Source organism: Crocodylus siamensis, chromosome 2, assembly GCF_052110815.1.
Source record: "Crocodylus siamensis isolate JL-2025a chromosome 2, ASM5211081v1, whole genome shotgun sequence".
NCBI classification, from domain to species: domain Eukaryota; kingdom Metazoa; phylum Chordata; order Crocodylia; family Crocodylidae; genus Crocodylus; species Crocodylus siamensis.
The window spans coordinates 139,145,465-139,170,145 of NC_143396.1; the positions used below are offsets into that span (position 1 = coordinate 139,145,465).

The window sequence follows — 24,681 nt, forward strand, 5'->3', positions numbered from 1 at the left end:
CATGCCAGCTAGGCATAGCCCCTGCTTCCATCACTGCCACACCCACATCAGCACAGGCAGCAGGGACCCTGTCCTGCCGCTGCTTGCTAGGGGTGGGGGCTCAGACAGTAAAGAAGTTTTTCCTTATGTCCAGCCTAAAACGGTCTTGGAGGAGTTTATGACCATTGGACCTTGTCATCCCTTGGGGTGCTCTGGTGAACAGGCATTCCCCCAGATCCTGATGTACACACCTTAAATATACTGCACGCCCCCCTCCCCAGCCCCAATTCTTCCCTCCCCCATGCCCCTTTCCTCTCCCAAACTCAGACTGACTTACCAGTTAGAAGCAGTTGTGTCAGATGCCTGTTTAGTCTACAGCTGAATTGATGAATCTTTTCTGAATTTTTTTCCCCAAAATCAATTCAGAGCTTTTAATTGGTCCCCTGATTCAATTCAGATTCAGAGATTCAGTCCCCATCTTGGGCTGAATCTCCTCTGAATTGAATTGGCTACCAAAGCTTTGCACAGCCCTATTGAGTACCCCTTGTTTAAAACATGACTAGTTCAGTGTAGATGAAATAGAATTTTAAATACATTTTGAAGCTAAATCAATACATCATCCTTAACACAAGAGTGTTGCAACAGGAATTTGTACCAGCATAATTAAGCAAATACAAGTACACATGTGTGGACAGTCCTGTAATGACAATCAAAGAGAATTCCTTAAATGGGTCAGTGTAATGAGAAATTTGCAGTGCTAAAAGTCCTAGTGAGGGCGGAGAGCAGCCAAGCATTTCAGCCTGCAGCCATCCCCTCTCTCCCATACACAAACTGGGGCTGAGCTCTGGTCTTGGGGAATTAGAACCCTTGCCTTCCTTAGACTGGGGTCACCCAGGTATGGGGAAAAGCACAGGGGGCACTGGTTACATGAGTAAAAGGTAAGGTGTGAATTTAAATTCCTATACCTATGCTAGAATACTTATTCTAAAATAAGAGGCCCCATACGGCAAGTTACATCAGTATATAAGCACAACTGTACATTTTATAGTGTGTGTGTCACACACACACACACAAAGTATGTACTAGTCATCTGGGTGAAAAAAAACATGATGAAGAGAAGAAATGAAATGACCTTATTCTTCTTCTTCTTAACCTTGCCTTCATTAATTTAAAACTTTTATGGTCCTTAAAGATTTTTGCTTAACCAAGGTTGGTGTTGAACAGAGCATCCACCACATCCTTCAATAGCTGTATTAGCTCAAGAACTCAGAACTTAAGCTTATCCACTGAAAAAGTTTATCTCAAGTAAAATGACCACGTCAATACATATTCACTATTTTAAATCCATGCAATGGCTAGCAAAGGAAACCATGCTGTCAAAATGGAAGATTTAACTCTGACCCACAATTAAAAAGAAGAATGTCCTTTAAATCACATTTGTTTATTCAAATGATCATATTCCAGGAATAAATGCATTTTAAATAGTTTGTGCAGATTTTGTAAACTACATTTAGTATTTAAAATTTATTTAGTCCTCTGAAAATGAGATAACAAAGCCATGGTGACTTCATTAAGGCTATGATTAAGGCTACTGTCAAGGAGTATTCAAGTGCAAAGGCCAAGGGGACAAAGCCAGGAGATTTCAGTTCAGTTTTACACCCACTGCTCTTGTAGATCTGAGCATATAAATTAGACCACAATGCAATCAGGATGTTTTTTTGTCCAGTAGTCAGATATCTGCCTGCCATGAAAGTATATATATCCAACTTTTGAGAAGTTGCTTACTGTGGCTTTCAGTTTTTGGAGGAAAATCTCTATTTGATAATACTGCCATTAGCAACCACTTATTTTCTTCTCTTTTAGTCAGGTTTGTATATTCTTTCACTCTACCCCTTTACTTCATGTTTATCTTTTCTAATTCATAATGTCTATTAAAGACTATTTAGCAAAATCACTGCAAACTGTATACAGGAAACGCTAACATTTTTAAAGAGTAGACAGCTGAATATTGAAGTAAGAGCAAATGCCAATAAGAGAGATTGATTCTGCTATTCTTATGTTGATCTGCACCCTACTCTAGGAGTAGTCTCATTGATTGAAGTGGTCATGGTGTAAAATACTATTAATTTGAAGAAATGGTATCAGATTCTGGACTAGATTAGCAAAGACTAAATTTAAAGCTAAAACATGAGTAAAGCCTTCCCCCCCAAATAGTTCTATTTATGTTAATGGGATTATTTGTACAGGAGTAGTATTACTAAATGACACTCTGGTCTTTAAGCACAAAAACATAGCAAAGTTATGCATAGCCACTTGAAGATTAAAAGATTACCTTAATTGGAGTGTACCACTTCTCCTGAATAGCTGGTGAGGTAGGCTTGGATTTAGGAGGTTTGGGTTGAATGGGAATATCTGGTTCTTCTGGTACTGTCACCACAGCATTTTTGGCTTTCTCTAACCTAGCTCCTTCTTCAGTGGATCCTTTATCACCCCAGCGAACCTAAACAAAATGAGTTAAGGGGATTAGAGTGGACATACAGAGCATACCAGATAATAAAATTGACTGAAAAAGCTGTGCATTACAAAATATTTTTTAAGGAAAAGAAAATCATTAAAATGTTCACCAACATTTTCCTGTTTTGCAATAAGCTTTCCTTGAAACATTGTAAAATATCTTTTGTTAGTTCCCAATACTAGAAGAAACAAAGACATTGCTAAAAAGAGGTTGTACCATATGTCAAAGGACAGCTGTGACAGGACATTTGGGAAATCTTCCCTTACTGAGGATATAAAAATATAAGCTCAAGTTGTGCTGAATTTTGAGATAACAAATTTTGAGAGAACTTAATCCTGGTGTTGGTACAGTACACTACATATTACCCAACCTGGACCTGAAGACCACTGTAATTATTGTAGAAAATCCTACATTTTGAGGAAAGAAAGAATTTTCAACAGGATTTAACAAGAGCTGTTGGAACCTGCTCAGAGGCTTAGAAACTTAGTCATTCAGTGAAAGATAGGTGGACAGAATACAGATGAGGTAGTAAAGCATGCATGATAAATGCAATGTATATTGGTGTTTCCCCAATTCACTGCATAGTTATCACCATGATATCAAACATAGAATACATAGGGATATTTTAAATAGGAAGAAAAGTAGTATTACTGCTGATGGTGAAAACAGCACCTATTTGTTTCACAGTGTAAAGCTGCAGAGAATGCTTTGAAGAAACAGAACAGCAGAAATACTGGCTATTCAAATACAACTTCTTGCATCACTATAGAAATCACCATTTATATATTTTAGTGGCAATTTAAATAGTTGTGTTTACTGTACATGACCAAAACAAACAAAAAAATCAAACCATGTGGTATTTTTTCATCATGTTTTCTGGCTTTACTACATTGTACATTTACTGCACAGTAAAGTAGCCTAGTTTACTGAACAGTGGGCATGTCTACACAAAATGCTTAATGCCCAGTGGACTAGAAAGCTGAACTAAGTGCCCATTGGACTAATTCTACTACAATTTAGCAAAACTGTGCTAATGCATAATAGATTAGTCCAATGGACATTAAGTGTCATACAAAAACCATTCACCTGTCCCACATAATACAGTGCAATAACAATCTCTGATGATAAAGGATTCCTCAGATTGGAGACATCAGCTGGAAGAGGGACAAATAAAAGGGGAAAAAAGCAGTTCTCTTCCTTGGGTAAGTAGCTGCAAGCCAACACGCTGCATACAGCTTAACTAAGTTTTAGGGACACTAAGTCAGTTCTGTAAAAAAATCTGGCAAACTACCACTCCTAGCTAGTGTTGGTCTGAATGCCAAAAAAAGAAACAAAGAAAATAACTGAGGCAAGATGCTCAGTGTGCAATCCAGCACTAAACAATTATGCTATACCTGGAGCAGGGAGCTTATGAACCGGGAGAGTTAAAATAATCCTCTTGGTCAGCTTCTCTTGGGAAGAAGCTAGGTCCATGTCTCTTGCTATTCACACTCTGACATGATGGCATCACTATGGCATTGAAAAAGTTGCTGGTGCCAAATCAGAGCTCCATCTAGACTCCTCCCCTGTCTCACCATGGTAAAGGCTCTGAACAACCTGCTCCTTAACCTTCAGCATGATCGGGATGCAACCAGAAAGCACATCATGTAAAATAAGTAAGGTCACCGTAGAGTCCCTTTTCTGCTTTGTACCAATGTATAAAGAACAAGCCAGAATATGTTCCTATTGAAGATAAAAATGTTTGATGAGCATGTTACTTAAACATAGGACCAGTATTTTCTACCACTTACCTCAATGAAGCCCCATAGTTGTCAATGAGGTATTATACCTCATCTGGGTAAAATATAGACTACTGTATCTTGGGAAGGGGATTATTTTAAACCTTTCAGTTAGACTTCCTTAGCTATTTTCTCTTCTCCCCCAAGAATATTCTCACTGGGCATGTCTACACGTTCATTAATGTGCTGTAATTATGGCATATTAAGGTTAATACCTGTAATAACAGGTACTAACTTAAAGCGCTGTAATCAGTGCTACTGCACATTAGCACAAATTAATGCTTTTTTGCGATGCTTAATGCTCATTGGACTAATCTACTGCACATTAGCATAATGCCAGCTGCACTAATATGCAGTAGAATTAGTCCAAAGGGCATTAAGCCATCTCGTGTAGATGTGCCCACTGTAATATTAGAATGTGCTTTCATTTCCAAGTAGACCCTGCAGAGTCATTAAAAAGTACCTGTATCTTTCACTATGATCCTTGGTATTTTCACAGTGTTTTTATAAGGTTGTTAAAATGTATTTTAAACACTGTTAAAACCTTTTAGAGCTAAATGGTGGTTTCCTTATTGAAGAAATAACCTTCTCCTTCAGCTTAAAAGTAGCTTTGCCTATAAGAAACTGAAACTTGTGGACTTTGATGACACAAATATAATATTAACATCCTAAAATCTGTCATGGGTAGAGCAGGCTGATGCAACAACAGAAAGCTTTCAGGCAACTGTAAAACCCAAAGTTATCTAATGATGACTAAACTCTGCCATCATCATGAAGGTTGTGAAGGCAACTTCTTTTCTTAGCTTCTACTGTATTCAGCTTTTGGGCACCATACTCCAAAAAATTCATAGCCCAGTGGGGAGCAACACAATGATTAGAGTTCTAGGAAATACAACTTATGAGAAAAGGTTGAGAAAAGTGAGATTATTTAGCCTGAAAAAGAAAAGACTGAGGTGGGATTTGATAACAGTCAGATACTTCTTTCTGTGACAGCAGGGAATAGGAAAGAAAGTAAACAGTTGTTAAAACTTATGTTAGGTATTAAAAAGAACTTTCTAACCCTGAGGGTAGTTAAGTATTGCAACAAGTTAGCTACAGAGGTTATGGAATCTCCATCCTGTTAAGTTTTTAGGAGCAGTTTATACAAATGGGACAGTTTCAACAGGGTTCATTCATCCTGCCATGAGCAAGGGGGTGGACTAAATGACCTCCCGAAGTGACTTCTAGCTCTGTATTTCTATGATCCCATAAGCCATTTTACTCATTCTTAGGATAGGAAATATTGTTGCATGATAAATGTAATTGTTTTTAAAGGTAATCAGTAGTATGAATGTTTAATTGTTTTTTACGTTTCTGTCTGACTGGAAAATGGAAAGTGCCCTGTCTCCAAGCTGTAAAATTTAAAGACAGCAAATGTGTAGTCTCGCCACAAGTCCATTTAGGAGTCCAGGCCCACACTTTGCAACTTAATTCATTACTGTGTAAAGCACTCGGGTATCCTAGGTTAGAGAAGTGCTACATAATATATATTTTAGCTTTACACTTCTAAACTCTAGGGATTTACAACTAAGGAAAGAAACGTGATAGTCCTATTCTGCTCTCACTTACACATTTACAAACCTACTAGATGTTAGGAACGCAGGCAAGACTGGGCCCAATATGCATTTATATTTCCTGGCTGGGTCTACCTATGAAGATAGATTCTGGGCAGATACTTTGGATATCAACAGTGTTCTAAAATAAAGTTAAAATGCAGGGAAAACTGCCTTGTAAATTCCATAAAGGCTGACTTAATATAAAATCTGACATAAGGACATGCCCATAAGGACACACATTTTTCATTCTGTTTTAATTAACATGGTGCTATCATGTCTCTTCAAAGACAGGCACTGTTGTAGCTGTGAGTTCCTTTGGGATCAAGCCTCTCCTTAATGTCACTATTGTCAGTGTGTCTGGCTGGCCCACAGTTGGAGTACTTATGTTACACTGTAATTTCTTCCAAAACATTCAAAAAGAGGCTCTCACCCTCCTTTTCTCATTAGTTTGATGGAATGAGCATGCCTTTATGCATCCATTTAAAGTTCCAAACAAATGGAACTAATGAAATCAGGTCTTTCATATTTTACTGAGATATGGTTAAAATTACTGTATAGGGTAAAAATGTTAGGAAACTGATGTCACTGGGAAGCAAGCAAACTTGATACAATTATATTTCCAGCATACTTAACAGTCTTTGTTTCCATCAACTTTAGTCACAGAAATCTAATGTTCCAATGCAATAGTATTCTTTTTTTTTTTTATTTCCAAAGAGTACAAACCTCCATTCTTTTAATTCCTCCAACTCCTCGTCCACCATAGTAGGAAGCATCCACTGTTGGCCATTTTTTGGGAGGTAAAGGATCTTCTTCGTCTTCTTCCTGCATATAAATACAAAGACTGCTTTTTTAAAAAAAGGATATACGCATTGCATACAATTATTTTCTAATGTGGGGTTTTATTAGTGCCCATAAATAAAAAAAAATCATAATCTTAAATAGAGAAAGATAAAATTTTAAGGTCACACATGATGAGATGTTTTCCTTGTTACACATGATGTCTGACCATAGTTGAAAAATATCAGACTTTTGGCTCATGGGAAAATGTTACTGATCATCATTAGGAAAGCCCCAATACCAGCCAGAGGTTCTCAATCCACTTGAACTGTACACTGCACTGATTAGAACTCTGTGGTCATGCTGTTCTCCTTTCCAGCAAAACAAACAGAATTCAGTGAAATAAACATCTCTTAAAACATATTGTACTCAGGGACAAACCACAAGTGACACCCCCAGTGAAAAAGGTTTGGATAGCCCCAGTCCAACAGGAAAAGGGGTTGAGAGGTAGATTTCTAATCCCCAGCATATAGTAAACTAAGCATAGCAGATAAAAAAGAAAAAAACAGAGTATAGCTCAAAAGGTCTTTTCCTCTTCCATATGAAATTAGGCATGTGTTTGAACAAACATTTATGAACTTATGTGAATAAGGATATGTGTTCAGACTCCAGAATGCCCAGTTTCCCACTGCTGAGTGATCTGGTCCTCTATACAGACTACAGGGGATTACAGAGTCTTCCTACAAAGGTTCTCCAGAATTCAGAAGCAGTGGAAAGATTGTTTTAGGCTGCAATGGTCTTGAGAATGTGCTGCTAAAACCACCCAAACTCCTTGGTTTTCCTGTAGGCATGAGAAGGGCCAAGACTTGGTGCATGTGAGGATAAGGAGGTAAGGGGATGGTAGAATATGGGGTAGGTGATAATATTTTAGGATTCTATCTACATATCTAAGATCTAGTGGCCAGATTGTAGGAAAATATATTTAAAACAGTACAAGACATTTGGAACAGGGAATAAATGCAAACTCCTGGGTTTGAATTTTGAAAGGCATCTAGGAGAATTATGCACTTAGCTCCCTTAGGCTGCTTTGAAATCCCAGATTCAATAAATATCATACAAATTATTAAATTGAAATAAATACCATGTCTGTGGACATGGTGAAGAATGGAACATAGTGAATACAAAATACACTTTAGCACCTTCAGGCATTATAACTTTCTAGAACGTAGATATTTTATTAATTACTACAGTATGACAGCAATGGCTCCATAGATAAGGTTTCAAATGGGTTTCCATTATGTATCCAAATTAATTCTTCAACAGAAATATCCAGAAACAAGAGAATATCAGACTTAACATAGGCATTTTAAGACTTAAAATAAGATGGCATTTGTCTACCAAATTTGAAAGCCATTAGAACAGAACGCTCAGGAATTATGACAGCTTGAAATAGTGTTTCACAAGTCAGCTAGCTTTCTTTGCTCTTTTAAAAAGAAGGCAAGAAACAGAAATATAAGCATGGTTTACGTAAGTCATATCTAGTATCTAGGAATAAAGATTTATTGATTAAACTCACATTTTAAAGTGTATTATGATTAACTATCAATTTAGACCTTGGAGGATGGAGAGTTTTCCCACTAAACCTGTAATTAAGCTCTGCCTGTAAGGTGAGGTGCATCATAAATAGTGGTGGTCTCACAGGAATTTCATTTAGCAGTGTTTCTTTTTTGGGTTAAGAACAGAGGGTTGAAGATTATTAGCAATTGTTGAACTGACCCAGGCTATTGGAGACACAGGCCTGTTTACCATCTAGCCCAATTAGGTTCAATACCAAGCCAAGGATACTGTCTTACATACTCTCCAAGGCAGTCACTACATGAAGCTCTATTCCTCTGCTGCTCCTGAAGGACTTGACCCACCTATGAAGCTCAGGATGCCCAAAGGACCAGAAGAGTATTTCCTCTGTGATTTGCTACCACTACTGTCACTTGACTCTCCCCATTTCTATCCTACCGCCTCACAAGTCATCAGTTTCTAGGAAGGAACTTCTGCTCCAACATGCATTCACTTCCCAGCTGGCAGATTTGCAGGAGGGTGAAAAAGGCAAGCTATATTCCTGCAAGTTTCAGTAAACCAGTGGGAAGGCAGTGCCTGTCCCCAATCCAAGTCTTCCTCCTGTCTCAGTCACACATCATTTAAAAAGCAAGGAAAGTTTCTACACAAAAAATATGTTGCTAAGGTAGAATTAAAGGTGTGGGTATAATGTAACTAATGTGACTGTTGAAAAGTATGCAATTAACAGGGCCAGAAAGACCCTCATACTATACCTCTTTTGGTGCTGGGGGTGGTGGAGGAGGATCCTTTATGACCTAAAAACAATAGAAATAAATGCATGACTGACAAGAATCACAGTTTCAAATCTCAGAGAATTCCACTGCAAGTTACCCATATTAGTTCACCAACTGGGAACTGCTGCTACAGTTCCCTTGGCTATTGATCAAATCTGCATGGAAAGTAGCCCCAACCCTCTAATAGGAAATAAGATCAACTTGTTGACAGGCACTCTTTGGACAAATGTATCTATCCATTTACTTACTAACTGGATGAGGTTCAGTCATATTAAGTAACTGCAAATGATTTCATCACTGGCTATTAATTAGTTGGTACGGGAGGAAAGGCAGGCCAAGGCTTATCTGAAGACTGGCTAATTTTGGACCAGAGGTGCCTGCCCCTTCATGCCATGCTGCAAGAGAATTTCTGGCCCAATGACAAGCATGAGATGCCTTCTAGTAATTCAAGATCACCTCTAGCCTTCCAGCTTATTTATGTGGCTCTAACATTCCAGATCTATCATTTAAAGATGTAGCTCCCTGACTCTGCTTAAAACAGGATTCCTATGTAGTGATGCAATATGCATGAACATTTTTAGATCACTGCTGGAAAAGGATCTCTACTGTTAAGGTGATTCATTACTACTCTGTACTTATTCATGAGGTTTCTGGCCTATGGATGTTAACAGTCTGAGTTAACACTAATAGGCTGAAGTACATGGCAGAGCATTCTCATGTTATTAAGAAAAGCTTTCTATTACCCTACACAAGGCTTTTCCAATCTTGTTTCAACTTAGTGGTGGCCTTTAATTCAGTGTTATGAATAGAGGGTGCTTGTAGATGTGCTGGGAGGCTGCTCTGACATGCTGCAATTGTAAATGCATTGGAGCAGACTCAATTACTCAAGTCTGCTGGAGCATGCTAATTAGTGCACTCTAGCCAGCCTCTGTGCCTCGTGTATCAGCATCCCCGCATTTCAAAATGATGGTGAGGGTGCTTTAACTAAAGATAGTCAAATGAGCTCTCAAATAGATTTTAGGTACTCAGACCTCCCCTGCTCTTCCTTTCTGTTTTCTTATTTGCATGCATATCATGAATCTTCAAGAGACCCCTCTCTCCCCACAACTAACACCATTAAACTGAAAAAGTTGCCAATACATTATTAGATGAGGGTAAACAGTCTAAATGTCTCAAGCTAAAGTTGGACTCTTTGTAAGGCCAACCTAACAGCAAAAAAAATAAATAAATGCTTCACTATATGGAGAGACCCTATTTTTGGTATGTCCAAATTGTATAGAAAACCAAATAAATACTTGACTGATACAAAGACTAGTTTTCTGTCATGGTACTAAACACTTTTGATTAATATTGGAGGCCAACCTCATAATAATCCCCCACTGTAAACAATCCCTACATAAACTGAATAACCTTATTACAGCATATACTCCACACCCTAATGAATTTCTCTGTCCCACAGTGGTTTGTTATGAGGATTCATAATGAGGTTGTACCACATATAAAATGACTGATCTATAAAACCCCTTAGTAGCGAGTTAAATATGTAAAATACTACATGCATATTATTTCTTCCATCTCCTTTAATTACCTTTAACAGTACCTGCAAATATCCTGAATGAATTCACAGCATCATATGTACAAGAAATACAGATATATTTTTATATCTTGGCCAGTTTAACTTAAATGTTACCACACTCATTTCAGATCATAATGCCAGAATAGCTCTCGTCTTCAATAGATTGCAAAACAAAACATAGGTTTTTATCTAAAAGACAACTCTTCAGGTCCAGAAGCAGTGCTTACAAGATGTGCCAAAAATGATATTTTCCCTAAATATTTGTAACTTAAGGTTGAATTTTTCTATATTCTCTCTCACAACAGGAAATTAGAGCACTTTATAAATATTTACGAGTTAATGCAGGTTATATCCTCAAGAGGCCATAAAGAATTACTGCCTCTACTTCTCAGATGACAAATTGAGGAAACAAAAGGGTTTAAGAACCAGACTTTAAACATATTTAGGTGCTTGAAGATGCAGACATAAATCTAGTAGGACTTACAAAAAAAAGCATCTAGGTACCTAACTCCCAATAAAACTAATCAAAAAGTCAGAACTGCTAAGACCTTCTTTCAATATTACAAAGCGTGTCTAATCTTGATTATTGTAACTCTCATCCCCCTTTATGCTATATTTGCTTTATATGTTATCTTAACATTTATATATGTGCCTGATAAAGATTACAAGCTTTTCAGGGAAGAATCTCTAAAAAGGTTGAGTGCTATTTAAATATATATTAAGTAAAAACAAATAATAATTCTGCCATTCCACTCGTTATAGTTCTACAGTTTTATATTCCTGAATCTCTCCTTGTTCAGACCAGAATCAACTTTATGCACCAAAATGCATATTAGTTTCAGGATGCAGGCCCAAATTCCCATCCATTTTAATGGGATAGGCAGCTAAATTCCACTGAAATCAAGGCAAAAAGACCTTCTTTACTTCAGTGAGCTTTGTAAATCTGTGAGCCATTGCAAGTCTTTCTGCTGACTTCTTGGACAATGGCTCAGACCCTGGAGTAATGCTGCCTTGTAGAATAAACTAGGGATTTAGCTAAAACATTAATTAGATGCATTTCCTAATAGCTTCAGAAGACGAAGCTTGTTTGAAAAGAATCCCATTATTAAGTGACAATAGTGTGAGAAAATAATCTGCCTTGAGTAGCAGATATTTGGCCCTGTTGACAGAAGTGGCACATAAATGTCTGCATCCTTATGTTTCAACAGGCTCCTTGCATGCTTTGTCTCTCTCTCTCTCTTTCTCTCTCTCACACAGAGCATTATCAATACTTCCTTTAGTTTCAATGCTAAAGGTCAGTAAGGTCAATAGAAAGCTGTCCCGATATCTAAATTTTAAAAATTGAGAAACCTAGGCTTTTTTGTAAAATAAAAATTTTTTTCAGATATTTTAAAGGACATAATCAAAAGGTTATTATTTTATTTTACTATTAAATCCTGAACTAAAGAGCTGGGCAAATGTTTCTGCCTTACTAACCATATGTACAGTTTGATTCATTTCCAATTTTGTTTTGTTTTGTCATCACCAACAACCTGAAAGACTGCATCTCATTCATTTCTTTAGTTGGAAAAAGAGAGAGAGAGAGCGCCAGCAAGAAGGAAAGAAAGAAAGAAAGAAAGAAAGAAAGAAAGTTAATAGCTTCAGGCAACAGGCCTTTTGATCTGCTCATTAACACTTTTCAAACGTTCTAGTGATGTGGGCATTAGGAAATGTCAGCACTAGAGCCTGAAGCCAGCTTGATGGAATCATATGTTCTGATATTCAGGGAAGAGTGAAAGAACTGTCAACAGTGAACTGCCTTTAAAAAAAAAACAACAACCTGGTACTGTTCATGGACTGCGGATCAAGTAACATTTTCAGAGCTGGCTCCTGGCAATGATTACACAGAATGCCCAAGTCATCTAAACTGTTGAAAACCAACTGCCTGCAGATAATAGAAAGCAAGAACTTCTGCAATTCTCAGACATTTCTTTTCATTCAGTCTCCAAGATCTTTATCCTTTCTTGTTCTAATTCAAATGATGTCACAGTTTTTTTTCATTGGGTGTTGCTGTTTTTTTGCCCTCTCTGTTGCTCTGTCCCATGAAATAAGCAGATCTGAATTTTTCCCCACCCCTTCTCTAATATTTGGAAGAAGTGATCAATGGTCAAAAATATTTGCATCAAAGCCAGTAAGTAACTAGATGGAAACAGCAATAATAAAAACTGCTAAAATGCTGGATGAGGAGAAAAAGGAAGGATTGAGAGAACACATCATAACAAGTTAAGGAAATGTCTGTCAAAACAAAAACTATGGAAGAGTGTATTTGTTAACATGTATAGTGTAAATTAATGTGTGTTTGGCTCTTGGCATCATTGTAGCAGTAAGTCCAAAGACAACACTTTCAACATTTCAGAAAGGAAACAAATAAACAGCATCAATGGATAGTAAAAGCACATTATATTAAAATGTAAAGCATTGTTGTTTTATTGCTCACGCAGAAATCAGGCTGTTTTGGTTTTTTTGCTTTTACAATATCACATTAATATGCATCAAACACCTTCCTTCATAAAGGGCCAGATTCTCATCCCCTAATTCAGTCTGCACAATACTTTATTCCACAAATATCTGCACTTAAGTTAATAGGTCTTAAAACAAAAGTTCACCACATACTAAAACAGAGATAGACCTCAGCTTCCACTAAGTACTTTGCTAAATCAAAATCTTAGTGGCTGCAGTATCAGTATTTCAACCTTAATATATCATCATGATAAACCACCTTAGTTGCCTTTCATCAGTGGGAAAGGCAACAGGAAAAGAGAAATAACTCATCATCAGCAACTGAAGTTCTTCAGGATTTGGCTGCAAATGCATGTGCACCTCAAGCACCTGAGCTCAGGCCCTAACAGCTAGTGCCGTAACCTACAGAACACATGTACCCCACCTCTCCCAAGGGTGCACAAGGCAGCTTGTGTTTTCCTCAATTTCCTCTCAACTGCAAAATTCCAGAGTGCCAGGAACTTCATGGCAGTGGACAGGAGGAAAACACTGGCAGGCAACTCACCCCCAAAGGACTCAAATTACTGGTAACTACTCTGTTCTCCTTCAAGCACTTCCTGTAGCTGGATCAGCCTCTGAGAATGGTTCTGGCACCCCTTGGTGGCTGAACTACTTCTGACTTCTCACTGCTGGTACCCCTTCACTGCTTTGGCTGCCATGCCTTGATGTAGGCTTTGTATGTGGGTTTTAGGAGGGTGCCCCTGGAGTCCTAGATTGGGCCTGATGGTGCTGCACTCAGCCTAACAAACTCAACTCACTTAGCTTAGCTGGGGTCCTTCTTGCCACTGGAGCCACAATCCATTAACTAAAACCATTTCATGCCTCACTGGGAGTAATCATGGCCTCCAGCCTCTCCTGTAACCACACCCATTCCTCCTGGGTCTTATTCTTTGCAGCTGGCCTCAACCCTGCTTCAATTCTCTGGGCCCCTGACCCTGTCTTGACATCAACTCACCAGGCACTTTTACATTTTTAACATTCCTTGGCTTCAGTCCACTCAACCCACCAGGCCCCTGGGTCCTTGCAAGGCTCTACCTTGGCTTCATCTCCAATGCAGAGTACCTCACTGGTACCACTCTGTGGCCTTCTTCTCCACTTAAGCCACACTCAAATCCTGCAGTTAAGCCAAAACAAAAACACAACCCGACCAGTCTCTAACTCAAGCCTTCAACCCTAACCCGGACTCTACATTACTGGAAAATCCTATCCGCAATAAGATGGCTCCATCCCAACCTTCAAGGTACCTTTCTACATCTGTAGCTTCCTTTCTAGCAGCTTATGCTGACAGAAGCTATTCCTCTACAGCGCTCAGGGTCAGACCGAGTTCTCTGGCTCCAGAGCTGGGTTTATCTGCCCCTAGGCTCCACCCCTTCCAGTCACCTGGCTCTGGTCCTCAGAAATAAGCCAGGGGTTTCCACTCAGAAAATTAATATGAGGAGGACAGTCTTCCTATAAATAAGGTCCAGAGATGGTTGATAAGGCTGATCTGAAATCTGTATGTTTTCAGACATGGTAAATAGTTCTGGAAGGAAGGAATAGACCCTACTGATGATGGGTCACATCTCTGTCACTTTGTCTTTCCTATCTATTCAACTCCATAGAAAAACAAGTTTACTCAAAATGATCAATGCCTTGTCATACATCATAGTATCATTGGGGATTATTCAGTGCTAAAATCTTCCAAGTACTGATGTTAATGCTGCATTTCTTCAGATTGGCCTTCAAAGTGACTTTGAATCTCTTCTCTTGCCCATGTCTAGAGCAGTGATCATTGGTGAGTTGGAAGGATAGGATCTGGTTGTCAAGCATCCTCAGGACATGCCCTGTCCAACAGAGCCGGTGCTGTATATACATTAGGCCTGTGCAAAACAGCATTGTTCCATTTTGACTTCTGGAACAGTGCTTTGTTTCGAGGTTTGTTTTGTTTCATTGAAACTCTTTGGCTGTTTCAATGTTTCACCTATAGCCCCAGACAGCAGCAGCAGCCTCCTGTGATCCAGAAGGCCCACACCCCTGGAAGGACTTCAGCACAGCCCCCGCAGCCCTCCCAGGGGTAGAGGAGGAGCCCCCAATCTGCCTGCCGGATGACAGGAGGCTGGTGCTGCCAGGTGGGGCCAGCAGCAGCACTGAACTTCTCGGTGCTGGATGCAGGCTCCCAGACAGCAGCACCAGCCTTGTGTCATCCAGCAGGCAAAACTGGGGGCTCCCCCACACCCCCAGGAGGGCTGCAAGGGCTGTGGGTTCCCAATCTGCCTCTTGGATCACAGGAGGCTGGTGCTGCCACCTGGGGGAGGGGCCAGGTCCCCAAAAGGAGCTAATTTGCCCTAGACCCCACACCCTCCTCGGGTTGTGTCTGGTGCATGACCCAGGGAAAAATCAGTTTGTGCTGGGACCTGGCACCACCCTGATCCCAAGGCGGTTCCCCGCACAAGCTGATTTACCTCGGGCCCCACACCAAAGCTGATCGGAGGAGGGTGCAGGGCCCAGGGCAAATCACCTCACGTGGGGACCAGTTGTCACCTCGAGATCAGCTCTGGTGCAGGGCCTGGGGAAAATCAGCTCATGCAGGGACATGTCAGCACCTTGGGACCAGGGCAGTGGCAGGCCCACACACAAGCTGATTTGCCCAAGGCCCCACACCCTCCTCTGATTGGCCAGCAAAGCATTACACAACCCTAATAAACATGTTTTCAATAATGGTTGCATTTTCTTGAGCAAGAACACTGGCATTTGTTCTTCTGTCCTTCCAGCTTATATGGAGGAATTTCCAAAGATATTGCTGTTGGTAACATTCTAAAGTTTTCAAATGTTTCTGACATGTCATCCACGTTTGACACCCATACAACAGAGAAGGGATGACAACAATTTAGTAGATGAGAAGTTTGGTTTAGGACCTGATGTATAATCATTGAAGACATGATTTCAGAAACATCCAAAGGCAGTACTAGCAGATTATCCCATTGGAATATTATTATGTTTACTTTTTGGGGAAGTACCAGAATTGGAGAAATCCTCAACATTCTCCAAGGACTGTACTCTAACTGTAATATTTGGAGGAGCTGCTGGTTGGTTTTGATGTCAGTTGGTAAAGGATCTTGGCTTTTTGAGGTTGATGAGTCCAAACTCAACCCACTGGATGCTTCAAAGAAGCAATCAAGAATGACCTGAAGCTCGTGAGGTACACACAACACCATCATCAACATACTGAAGCTCAGTAACACAGATATTAGTTATCTTGGATTTGGAGCATAACCAGTTAATGTTAAAGAGATTCCCATCCATGCAATACTGGATGCCGACTTCCCAGATGGAAGTATAGCTGTGATACAGATGGAAATGAGTGTTGGTGCAATCACACATCCTTGCTTGACTCCAGTTCCAGTAGCAAAAAGGCCCACTTCCAAGCTGTTTCTTAAGATGGCTACTATCAGATCATCATGATGAAGTCTTGGATGCTCACCAAAATTTGTTAATATCAATCTCATCAGGATTTTCCATAGGACCTCTCTGTTGATTGAATCAAAAGGCCTTAGTCAGGTCAATGAAGGCCATGAACAGATCTGTGTTGCTCATGACCGTTCTCCTGCAGCTGTCTTGCAACAAAGATCACATCTACTGTGCTTCTGAATGGTCTGAAACCATACTGGGATTTAGGTACAATCTCCTCAGTGAGGGATATGCATCTACTGAGGAGAATGCAGACACAGATCTTCCCAGCTATGGACAGGAGTCCAATACTGTGATAACTGCTGCACATCTATCTCCTTTCTTGAACAAGAAAATGACTACGGAATCTTTGAAGTTGCGGAGAATCAGTTTATGTTTCCAGATTTTCAAAATGATGTAGTTGGTAAGAGTTTTTACTACCTTGTTTATAAAATTTCAGCTCGTGTTCCAACACGATGATGTATTGTTTTTCATCTACTTAATGACGTTTAAGGCCTCTTGGTAAATTGGTGGATCGGCAAGGTAGTCAGTCCTTAATGGGGTGTTGTGAGATGGCTTTGATGGTACTGTCTTCAACATCAGAATCTCAGTTCAGGAGCTCTTGAAAGTGCCCTTTTCACCATATGTTGATGGTGGAGCTGTCTTTAAAGAATGTCCTTGGCCCAAATACAGCTTTTGTTGTATTGCTGAAACTACACATATCATGGCTGTTGGCAAACCTTTGAATCTCTTTTGCTTTGTCTTCCCACCACCTGTTCTTTTACTGAATTTTTTCTCTGGGTCTCAGCTTTAATGTGACCCTATCATGTGGATCTTATATTCTCTTAAAATAATCGGCTAAAAGCCCCCTGTTATACTTATCCATGTACACATTACACTATGGAACTACAAATAGACATTGTACTTGTCCTGGGGTAAACCATTTTTTTCCTGGGACAAAGTGCAAAAATTCAGATGTCCACATTGTTATCCTAGGATAAATTCTGAAAAGGCTTACAAAAAAAAAGTACTAACAGTTTATCCCAAGACATCACAAACTGCATCTGAACAGTTGTCCTAGGATTGCATCGTTGAATCAATGGCAGAAAAGGGGCAGTGCATTCCAATACTCACTAAATCCTGGTAAGAACAATGATATATATATGCATGCCAATCCTGGGATACCCCTGTTTCAGGACAGAGACATAACTTGTCCAGGGACAAATGCAAGATCTGTTCTTATACTCTGTGACTCCAAATCAGTACCAGGTCCACCTGGAGGTAGGACTTGGAGTCCTAGGTGAACAGCACCTGGAGGATTATTTGCTGCAACCACAACCTATAATATTTTGAGTGAGAGTGGCCCTGGTGCTGGGCTTTACATGAAGCTCAACTGCATCAGAGTGAATGGGGAATGCTCTGAGCATACCTAATGATATGGCCTTTGCTGGGAGACAGGCAGTGTTTAGGTGCCTCCTGAGCTCCATTCTGGAAACAAATAGAGCTTTGGCTATTGTGGGGTGATCAGACCCATAAACATAGTTACAACAGCTCACATGTATTAAAGATACTGCCACTACTTACTGCTCTAACTAAAGCAAAATACTATAGCAGGACAGCACTGTAAGCTGAAGCTGACTTTCTAATGCTGACCATTGGAAAAAGCATTTCTCACATTTTAAGTGTTGCAGTAAGTATGCAAAAGCATAACTCTGAAAAACATCAATTTGGCAAATAGTTAGTGACATGTGTAACTGAATCTGATGTGATATGCATCTCCTTCAATTGAAAAAGATTGATTCTGGGTTTATATAAATAAGAGGTGAATGAACTCTATTCTGACTGACATCCACATTCAGCTAGTCACAAAAAGTTAAACAGCTCTGAGAGCTTTGAAGACCTAAAGGAACATTAGGGTTTCCTGATGTCAATCAACTCAAGGATAAGTATGTTTGTCTTTTAAATAAAATAGAAAGCTTGAAAACTCAGGAACAGGATGAGAGTCAACAGGCCTCTGTTAGAGAAGGCAGCTGTCGAGAAAGGATGTGCTGAACAGTTGTCCTAGGATTGCATCGTTGAATCAATGGCAGAAAAGGGGCAGTGCATTCCAATACTCACTAAATCCTGGTAAGAACAATGATATATATATGCATGCCAATCCTGGGATACCCCTGTTTCAGGACAGAGACATAACTTGTCCAGGGACAAATGCAAGATCTGTTCTTATACTCTGTGACTCCAAATCAGTACCAAGTCCACCTGGAGGTAGGACTTGGAGTCCTAGGTGAACAGCACCTGGAGGTGCTGTAAATAGACTGTAAAATAGACTGTAAATAGACTGTAAAAAAACCAACAAAATATAACTTGAATGTAATCATATTTTTAAGAATCCTGCTCACTAGGGATCTTGCAAGAAAATTCACACTTCAAGTCAACAAGATTTTTTAATTTATACTTTTTTAAAAGGGCTAGACTTTGAAGCCTGGAAAATTTGGTTTTCTGTTGGATGCGAAATGTAAAGTCTGGTGGAAGGTCACAACCATCAATCCTCTCTGCATCATCGTATCCCACATAATACTGTCTTGGAAAAGACTACTTACAGACCTGACACTATAGTTCATACCACTCATTTGAACAGGAATGACGCAATTATTTTAAAAATGAAGGAAATAAGAAACCTTTCTTCATGCTGTGGAAAAACCCACAGGCTAGAGGCTTCTGAAAGACTAAATGACGAAAGGATGCCTTCCTCGAACAATCCTATGAAAGTGGGATGAGAGGCATTCTTTCATTACAGATGGGTTCTCAAGAACCACAGAGCACAGTGGTTCTACTGAAGGTGGAAGCCTTCCGGCTCCACATCGTGTTTAAGGCCTTGCACCTATTTCATTGTTGAGGCTTCACCAGCAGTTTCAGAGAATGCATGGAGAATGGTGATTCCTTCACGGCAGCATTTCCTCTAAGCTGTGCAGTGTGTGCGGCCATGCAGGTGCGCAACACAGCTTAGAGGGAACACTGCTTCATGGCCTTCCAGTAGACACCAATCCTAAACCAAGACCAAGTGGAGGGAATATTATGCTAGACTGCAACATATCAGCATGTCCTTAGGACTGCAGACCAACTGAACGGATAATACCCTCCACAAAAATAAAACCCCTGATGTGAGGAAATGAAGGGAGACCTATTGAAGCATCATTGTTGACTGCTGCTGAGATAAAGACTGTTCATTATTCAGATGAAACTAGATGTAACATGTGCAGGATGAAAATTTAATTTTTTTGCAAGGGATTAATAGAAAAATAAAGGATTTCCAACTTAGACTTCCATAATGGACTACAAATATCAATTTTATTGCTGGTGCTTTTACAGTGGTCCTTGATTTCATGGTAACATCTGCCCACCATTATAGTCTGCAACTATCAAATAAAAGAGGAAAGGCTTTTATCAAAGATTTCACTGAAATATAGCACATCTGCTCATTTAGGAGAAAGCCAATAGGAGATGCACCCATCCTCTCCTTGTTCATCTCTACTTAGATTTCTGTCAGAGAAGCCAGCACTGTAAAAAGCACAGTTACTTGCTTATGTTGAAACTGACCTCTTCTGGGGTTTACAATATACCAATGATAAACCCTAAACTTGTATCTGATATTATATAAACTTTTATATAGCCCATTCTAAACAGCTATCATGCTGGTTTACTACTTATTTTCAAGAACTGTTTGAAAAAATAATCTATACTTCAAGAAAATGTTGATTATGTTTTGTAAAATGATATACCAGCTAGATATTGACATTTTTTTCTTTTTACTTACCACTTTGCAACAAAGAGGCCAGAACCACCAGAAGAGACCAAGAGCCACCAAAAGTAACAGTATAAGAACAGCGATAAGTGCTGCTATACCATTAGACTGTGGAGAAAGGAGAAGTAAAAAAAGACACTGTCATTGGAGAATAATTCTTTTTCAGACATAGCTACACATAGATTTCCATAGAGAAAGTGACTATTCAGTGGGCCCATTTCCCACTGACCTTACTCAGACATAGCTCCTTCAGACACAAGTAGGATCAGGTTCATTATAAGCTGAATTAATGTGAGAGTCAGCTTCAGACACCCTGCAATTTCCCTTTTCATCCATGGGCATCACTATGTCACAAGAGACCCCTAAATAAAGACACAGCATAGACTAGCAGAATTGCACAGATAATGCAAGCAACTACAAAACGGGGAAGATTAGATATTAAAAAGGTATAATTGGTATCCTTTTATTTCACAAACTTTCTTGGCTCTGGAGAATATCAGTACATCAACAGTGTTAAGGATACAACCTCCAATATGCCATATATCTTAATTTGAAAAATTCAAAACTCTGAAAACTGTGTGTTTAACTCTGCATTTTTTGGACCAGGGTTTAAAATAAGACAAACAGTGAGACCAATAGAGATAACAAGCCTGAGTCTCCTCTCACTTACATCAGTGTAAATCATAGTATCTTCATGGAAATAGATGGCATATGTGACAAGAGAATAAGGAATAACATGGAGGCAAGAGGGGTCAGTGGCCTAAATCAAAAGGCATCTACTGTGAAAGTAATTGCTGGGTGCATACATGTGTCCCTACAGCACCTTTGTTACTGCGCTGACATTTAGTACTTCCTTTTGGAAATACAACAACTCTATTATGGGCTTTTATGTTCTAAAAATAAGTCACCTTAACATTCAACCTGTCCTGCAGGGGAGTTAATAAAAAAGAACATAGGAACTGCCAGGCTGGATAAGAATGGTGGTCAATCGAAGCCAGTGCTCTGGACTTCCTAAACTGTCCCTGACAGTGCCAATACTAACCGTTTCAGAGGACGGTGCAAATACTCAGGCCCCCTCTACACGTGAAGCTAAAGGCATGATGGGATCTAATGTGTGAGTCACAAAATCGCACGTCCTACCATGCCAGTGCCTGGCAGGAGATGCGATTGTGGGATTGCACATTAGATCCCATCACACCTGGTATAGGGGGAGCCTGATTCTGGACTCTCCTACCTGCATCAGGAAGCTCCTGCAGGTGGGAGCCCCACATTTCCCAGTTGAAAGGCTCCCAGCCATGGGGGCACCAAATATACCCCTGAGGCTGGAGGAATTGCTGCTACAGCAAATCTGAGTGATCCCTGTTTTCTGGGGTTGCAGAGAAACTCCTGGGGCCAGAGGATCACTGCAGGGGAACACGAGGAACACACATATCGCTGCAGGGGAGTGTTCCAGGATCACCGCAAATCTCTGGTCTTGGGGATTTCCCACACCCACACAACAGCTGCAATCCTCAGGGTCCAGAGGTTTTCTACACTCCAAAGCCCTTGCAAGCAAGCGAACAGGAGAAGCAAACAGGAGAAGCAAACAGTTCAAGTCAGTCCACAGGTTAGTTTGCCCCCCTCCTCTTGAAGGGGAGCTTTTCAGGTAAGCTCTTTCTTTAATTAAGAGAAGCTAACCTACATATATTTTGTCTAAGTAGCTAAAACTCAGCAGTTAGGCCAATACTTAATACTTGTTTACCTAGAATCTAGAGCAAGGGGGAGTTCACTAAGGAGTTTGCCTAGAAACTTTCTCACCTTCTTCCACTGTAAACTTGGTGAAAAGAAGCAGGTAAGCAGGGAAAACAAAGCCTTTCAGGACCAAGGAGCAGTGAACAGGCCAACTTACAGGGGAGTTTAAGGAAGGCCTGCTTGGAAGAGGGTCAGGAAGAGAGAGGCGGAGGATTAAGAGAACCAAAGAAATGTGCCAGAGCCACTGCCAGCTCTTCCTCTGCTTGCACCAGTGAGGTGTCTGTCCAGGCTCACAGTTGAGGCTTTCACCCAGGTTCTGATTTGGTGTTGTGGAGACTGCAGCTTGCAGGTTCCTTTCAGCAACAGCCAGGTGAGGGAGTGTGCAATATGAGCAGTGCCTTATGGTGGTGTCCCTCAGGGAGCAGGCAAGAAAGCTATAGGAAGAGGTGGCAAGGCTATGAAGTATCCTCTACCATGAGGACTCCATCGATTCATGGCTGAAGGAGACATATAGGGCAGTGGAGGAAGGATTACCAGAGGCAGCGCTACAGAAGAAAGGTGGAAGTTGGAAGCCTGTGACCTGTGGCAACAAGCAGAAGTCTCCACTGGCAGCAGTTTGCCCAGAGAACAAATACAGAGCCCTAGCAACAGAGAAGACGCATGTTCCATTGGTGGAAGAGGCCAAGCCAGGCATCCCCAAGGTTGGGAAGACTAAGACCACTACCATCAAGAGGAAGTGACAGGTAGTGGTGGGTGGAGACTCCCTTCTGCAGGGGATGTAGGCATCCATCTGCCAGTTAACCATGCCTTAAGTGGTCACCCAGACATGTGTTCAATCAATTCAGGGCATGATAAAAGGAGAAAATCCAAAAGGTGTAATAAGTTTGTAGCTACTTCCCATCATGCCATTAATTGAATGTGTGGCCATGGGCCCCCATGGCTAGCAGACCTATGCACTCCCACAGCTGAGAGAGACCCCCAGCCACAGGAGCTTGCTTCTTGCTGGTGTAGGGGGAGCCTGGGATCGGACCCCTCCTCCACCAGCAGTAAGTAGGGGTCTGTTCAATTCACAATTTTGCAGAAGTTGCAAGATCTGGTATTGCCTGTAAAATCAACTTAAAAAAAATTTAATAAAAATAAAAAGCTGCCTCCCCAACAGGAACCAGTGGTCCTCATTGCCACAGCTGGCCTCACAGCCCACCTGGGGGGAAGGCATCAGCTGGTGGGGCAACACGAAGGGCAGCAGACAAGATGGCAGCTGCCCCCTCATCCCCACACCAGGACCTCTCTGCTGATCAGTGCTAGGGAACAGAGCCGGTAGAGAACATCTGAGAAATGTGTGAAATTAGTTCTTCATGCCATGACCAACCTGCAAAAATTGTTTAATCTTACCACAATTTAAATGGGTCCCTAGCAGTAAGGCATGATAGAATCTGATTTACAATCCCACAATCCTGCCTCCTGCCACATACTGTGCAGATAATGCATTAGATCCCATCACACCTTTACCTGAATATATAGAGGGGCCCTTAGGGCCAAGTGTTATTTTATCTTTACACCGCTGTTACCTACTTAATTGCATAATGCATGAATGCAGATAATGCAATGCATAAATGCCCCTTTTTTGCACCTACTCAGATTTTATATTCTGTTTCCCCCTGTGGTAAAGAAGAATCATCCAAATAGGTTCCTAACTGCCAAAAGAAACAGAGCAAGAGGAGAAGCCAATGGCTTTTCTGAACTCTGTATTTAATATTTGCTGGATACAATGGATAAAACAGCAGCTTAACAGTTTCTATCCCATTTCAGGGCAGTAATTGTCTCACTGAGCCACAATCCCTCTCCTGCTGGGCCCTTCAAACAAAAGGTAAGAGAAGACACATGTCTATGGGCTATAATGTGCTGGCTTATAGCCTGGTGGTTTGAGCAGCTTGCTGCAAAGCTGGAGGTGCAATTTCTGGGAAGCTGGGGTTCCCCTAGACATGTGCTCTAACCACAAAACTATTCAGCTAATAAATACGAGGGTCACCCTCTTCAGCATTTTTTTTTAAGCAGTTATGCACCTGAGTGATCCCAGCCCACCACAAGGGGGGAAACAGAATCTAAAATCTGTGCAGGTGGTTACAGCCTCATTTATACAATGGTAAAATGCAGCCGCTGGCAAACTCTGCTAACGTGCATGAGACAAGCAGAAATTTTACCAACACCAAGGAGAGAAAAAATGGTGGTGTGTTTTTTGTGCATAAACTCTGTTCAAATTCCAATCAAGGAGAAAGAAAATGTAAAGAGATATGGCTAGATTTCCCACACTTGTTGATATAAAACAAGAGTAACTCTACTGAAGTCAAAGAAGTTACACTGTGGAAAATTTGGTATAAATGGCAACAGAATCGAGTTGAACATTATTTACAACCCATGTTATATAAAGTGACCATTTAAGATGCTAATATTAAGAACTAATGTCCAGGCCTAGCTGCCACTCCTTGTTTTCTCTGCAGCAATATCTGTTTACTGGGGGAGGTTATAAACTTTTAACTCTCTTGCACCAGGCTAACCATCAGCTGCTCAGCAATTAGAATTAGCAGAACAATTCTAGCAGTGACCCATTTCCAGGCA

At 40.4% G+C, this 24,681-nt stretch overlaps 1 protein-coding gene across 3 annotated transcripts in view; it reads right to left on the minus strand.

Annotated features, from left to right (window-relative positions):
- The window catches only part of ANTXR2 (ANTXR cell adhesion molecule 2), a 187,746-nt gene that overhangs the window by 72,324 nt on the left and 90,741 nt on the right, over positions 1-24,681 (minus strand). For 2 of the 3 annotated variants that reach the window (XM_090036914.1, XM_090036916.1), the window contains exons 12-15: positions 20,347-20,442; positions 8,972-9,013; positions 6,591-6,689; positions 2,312-2,479 (exon numbers count right to left, since the gene is read on the minus strand). In XM_090036914.1, the coding sequence (XP_089893040.1) occupies positions 2,312-2,479; positions 6,591-6,689; positions 8,972-9,013; positions 20,347-20,442 (405 nt within the window). The remainder of the gene's footprint in view (positions 1-2,311; positions 2,480-6,590; positions 6,690-8,971; positions 9,014-20,346; positions 20,443-24,681) is intronic. The other variant, XM_090036915.1, reaches the window with a different exon arrangement.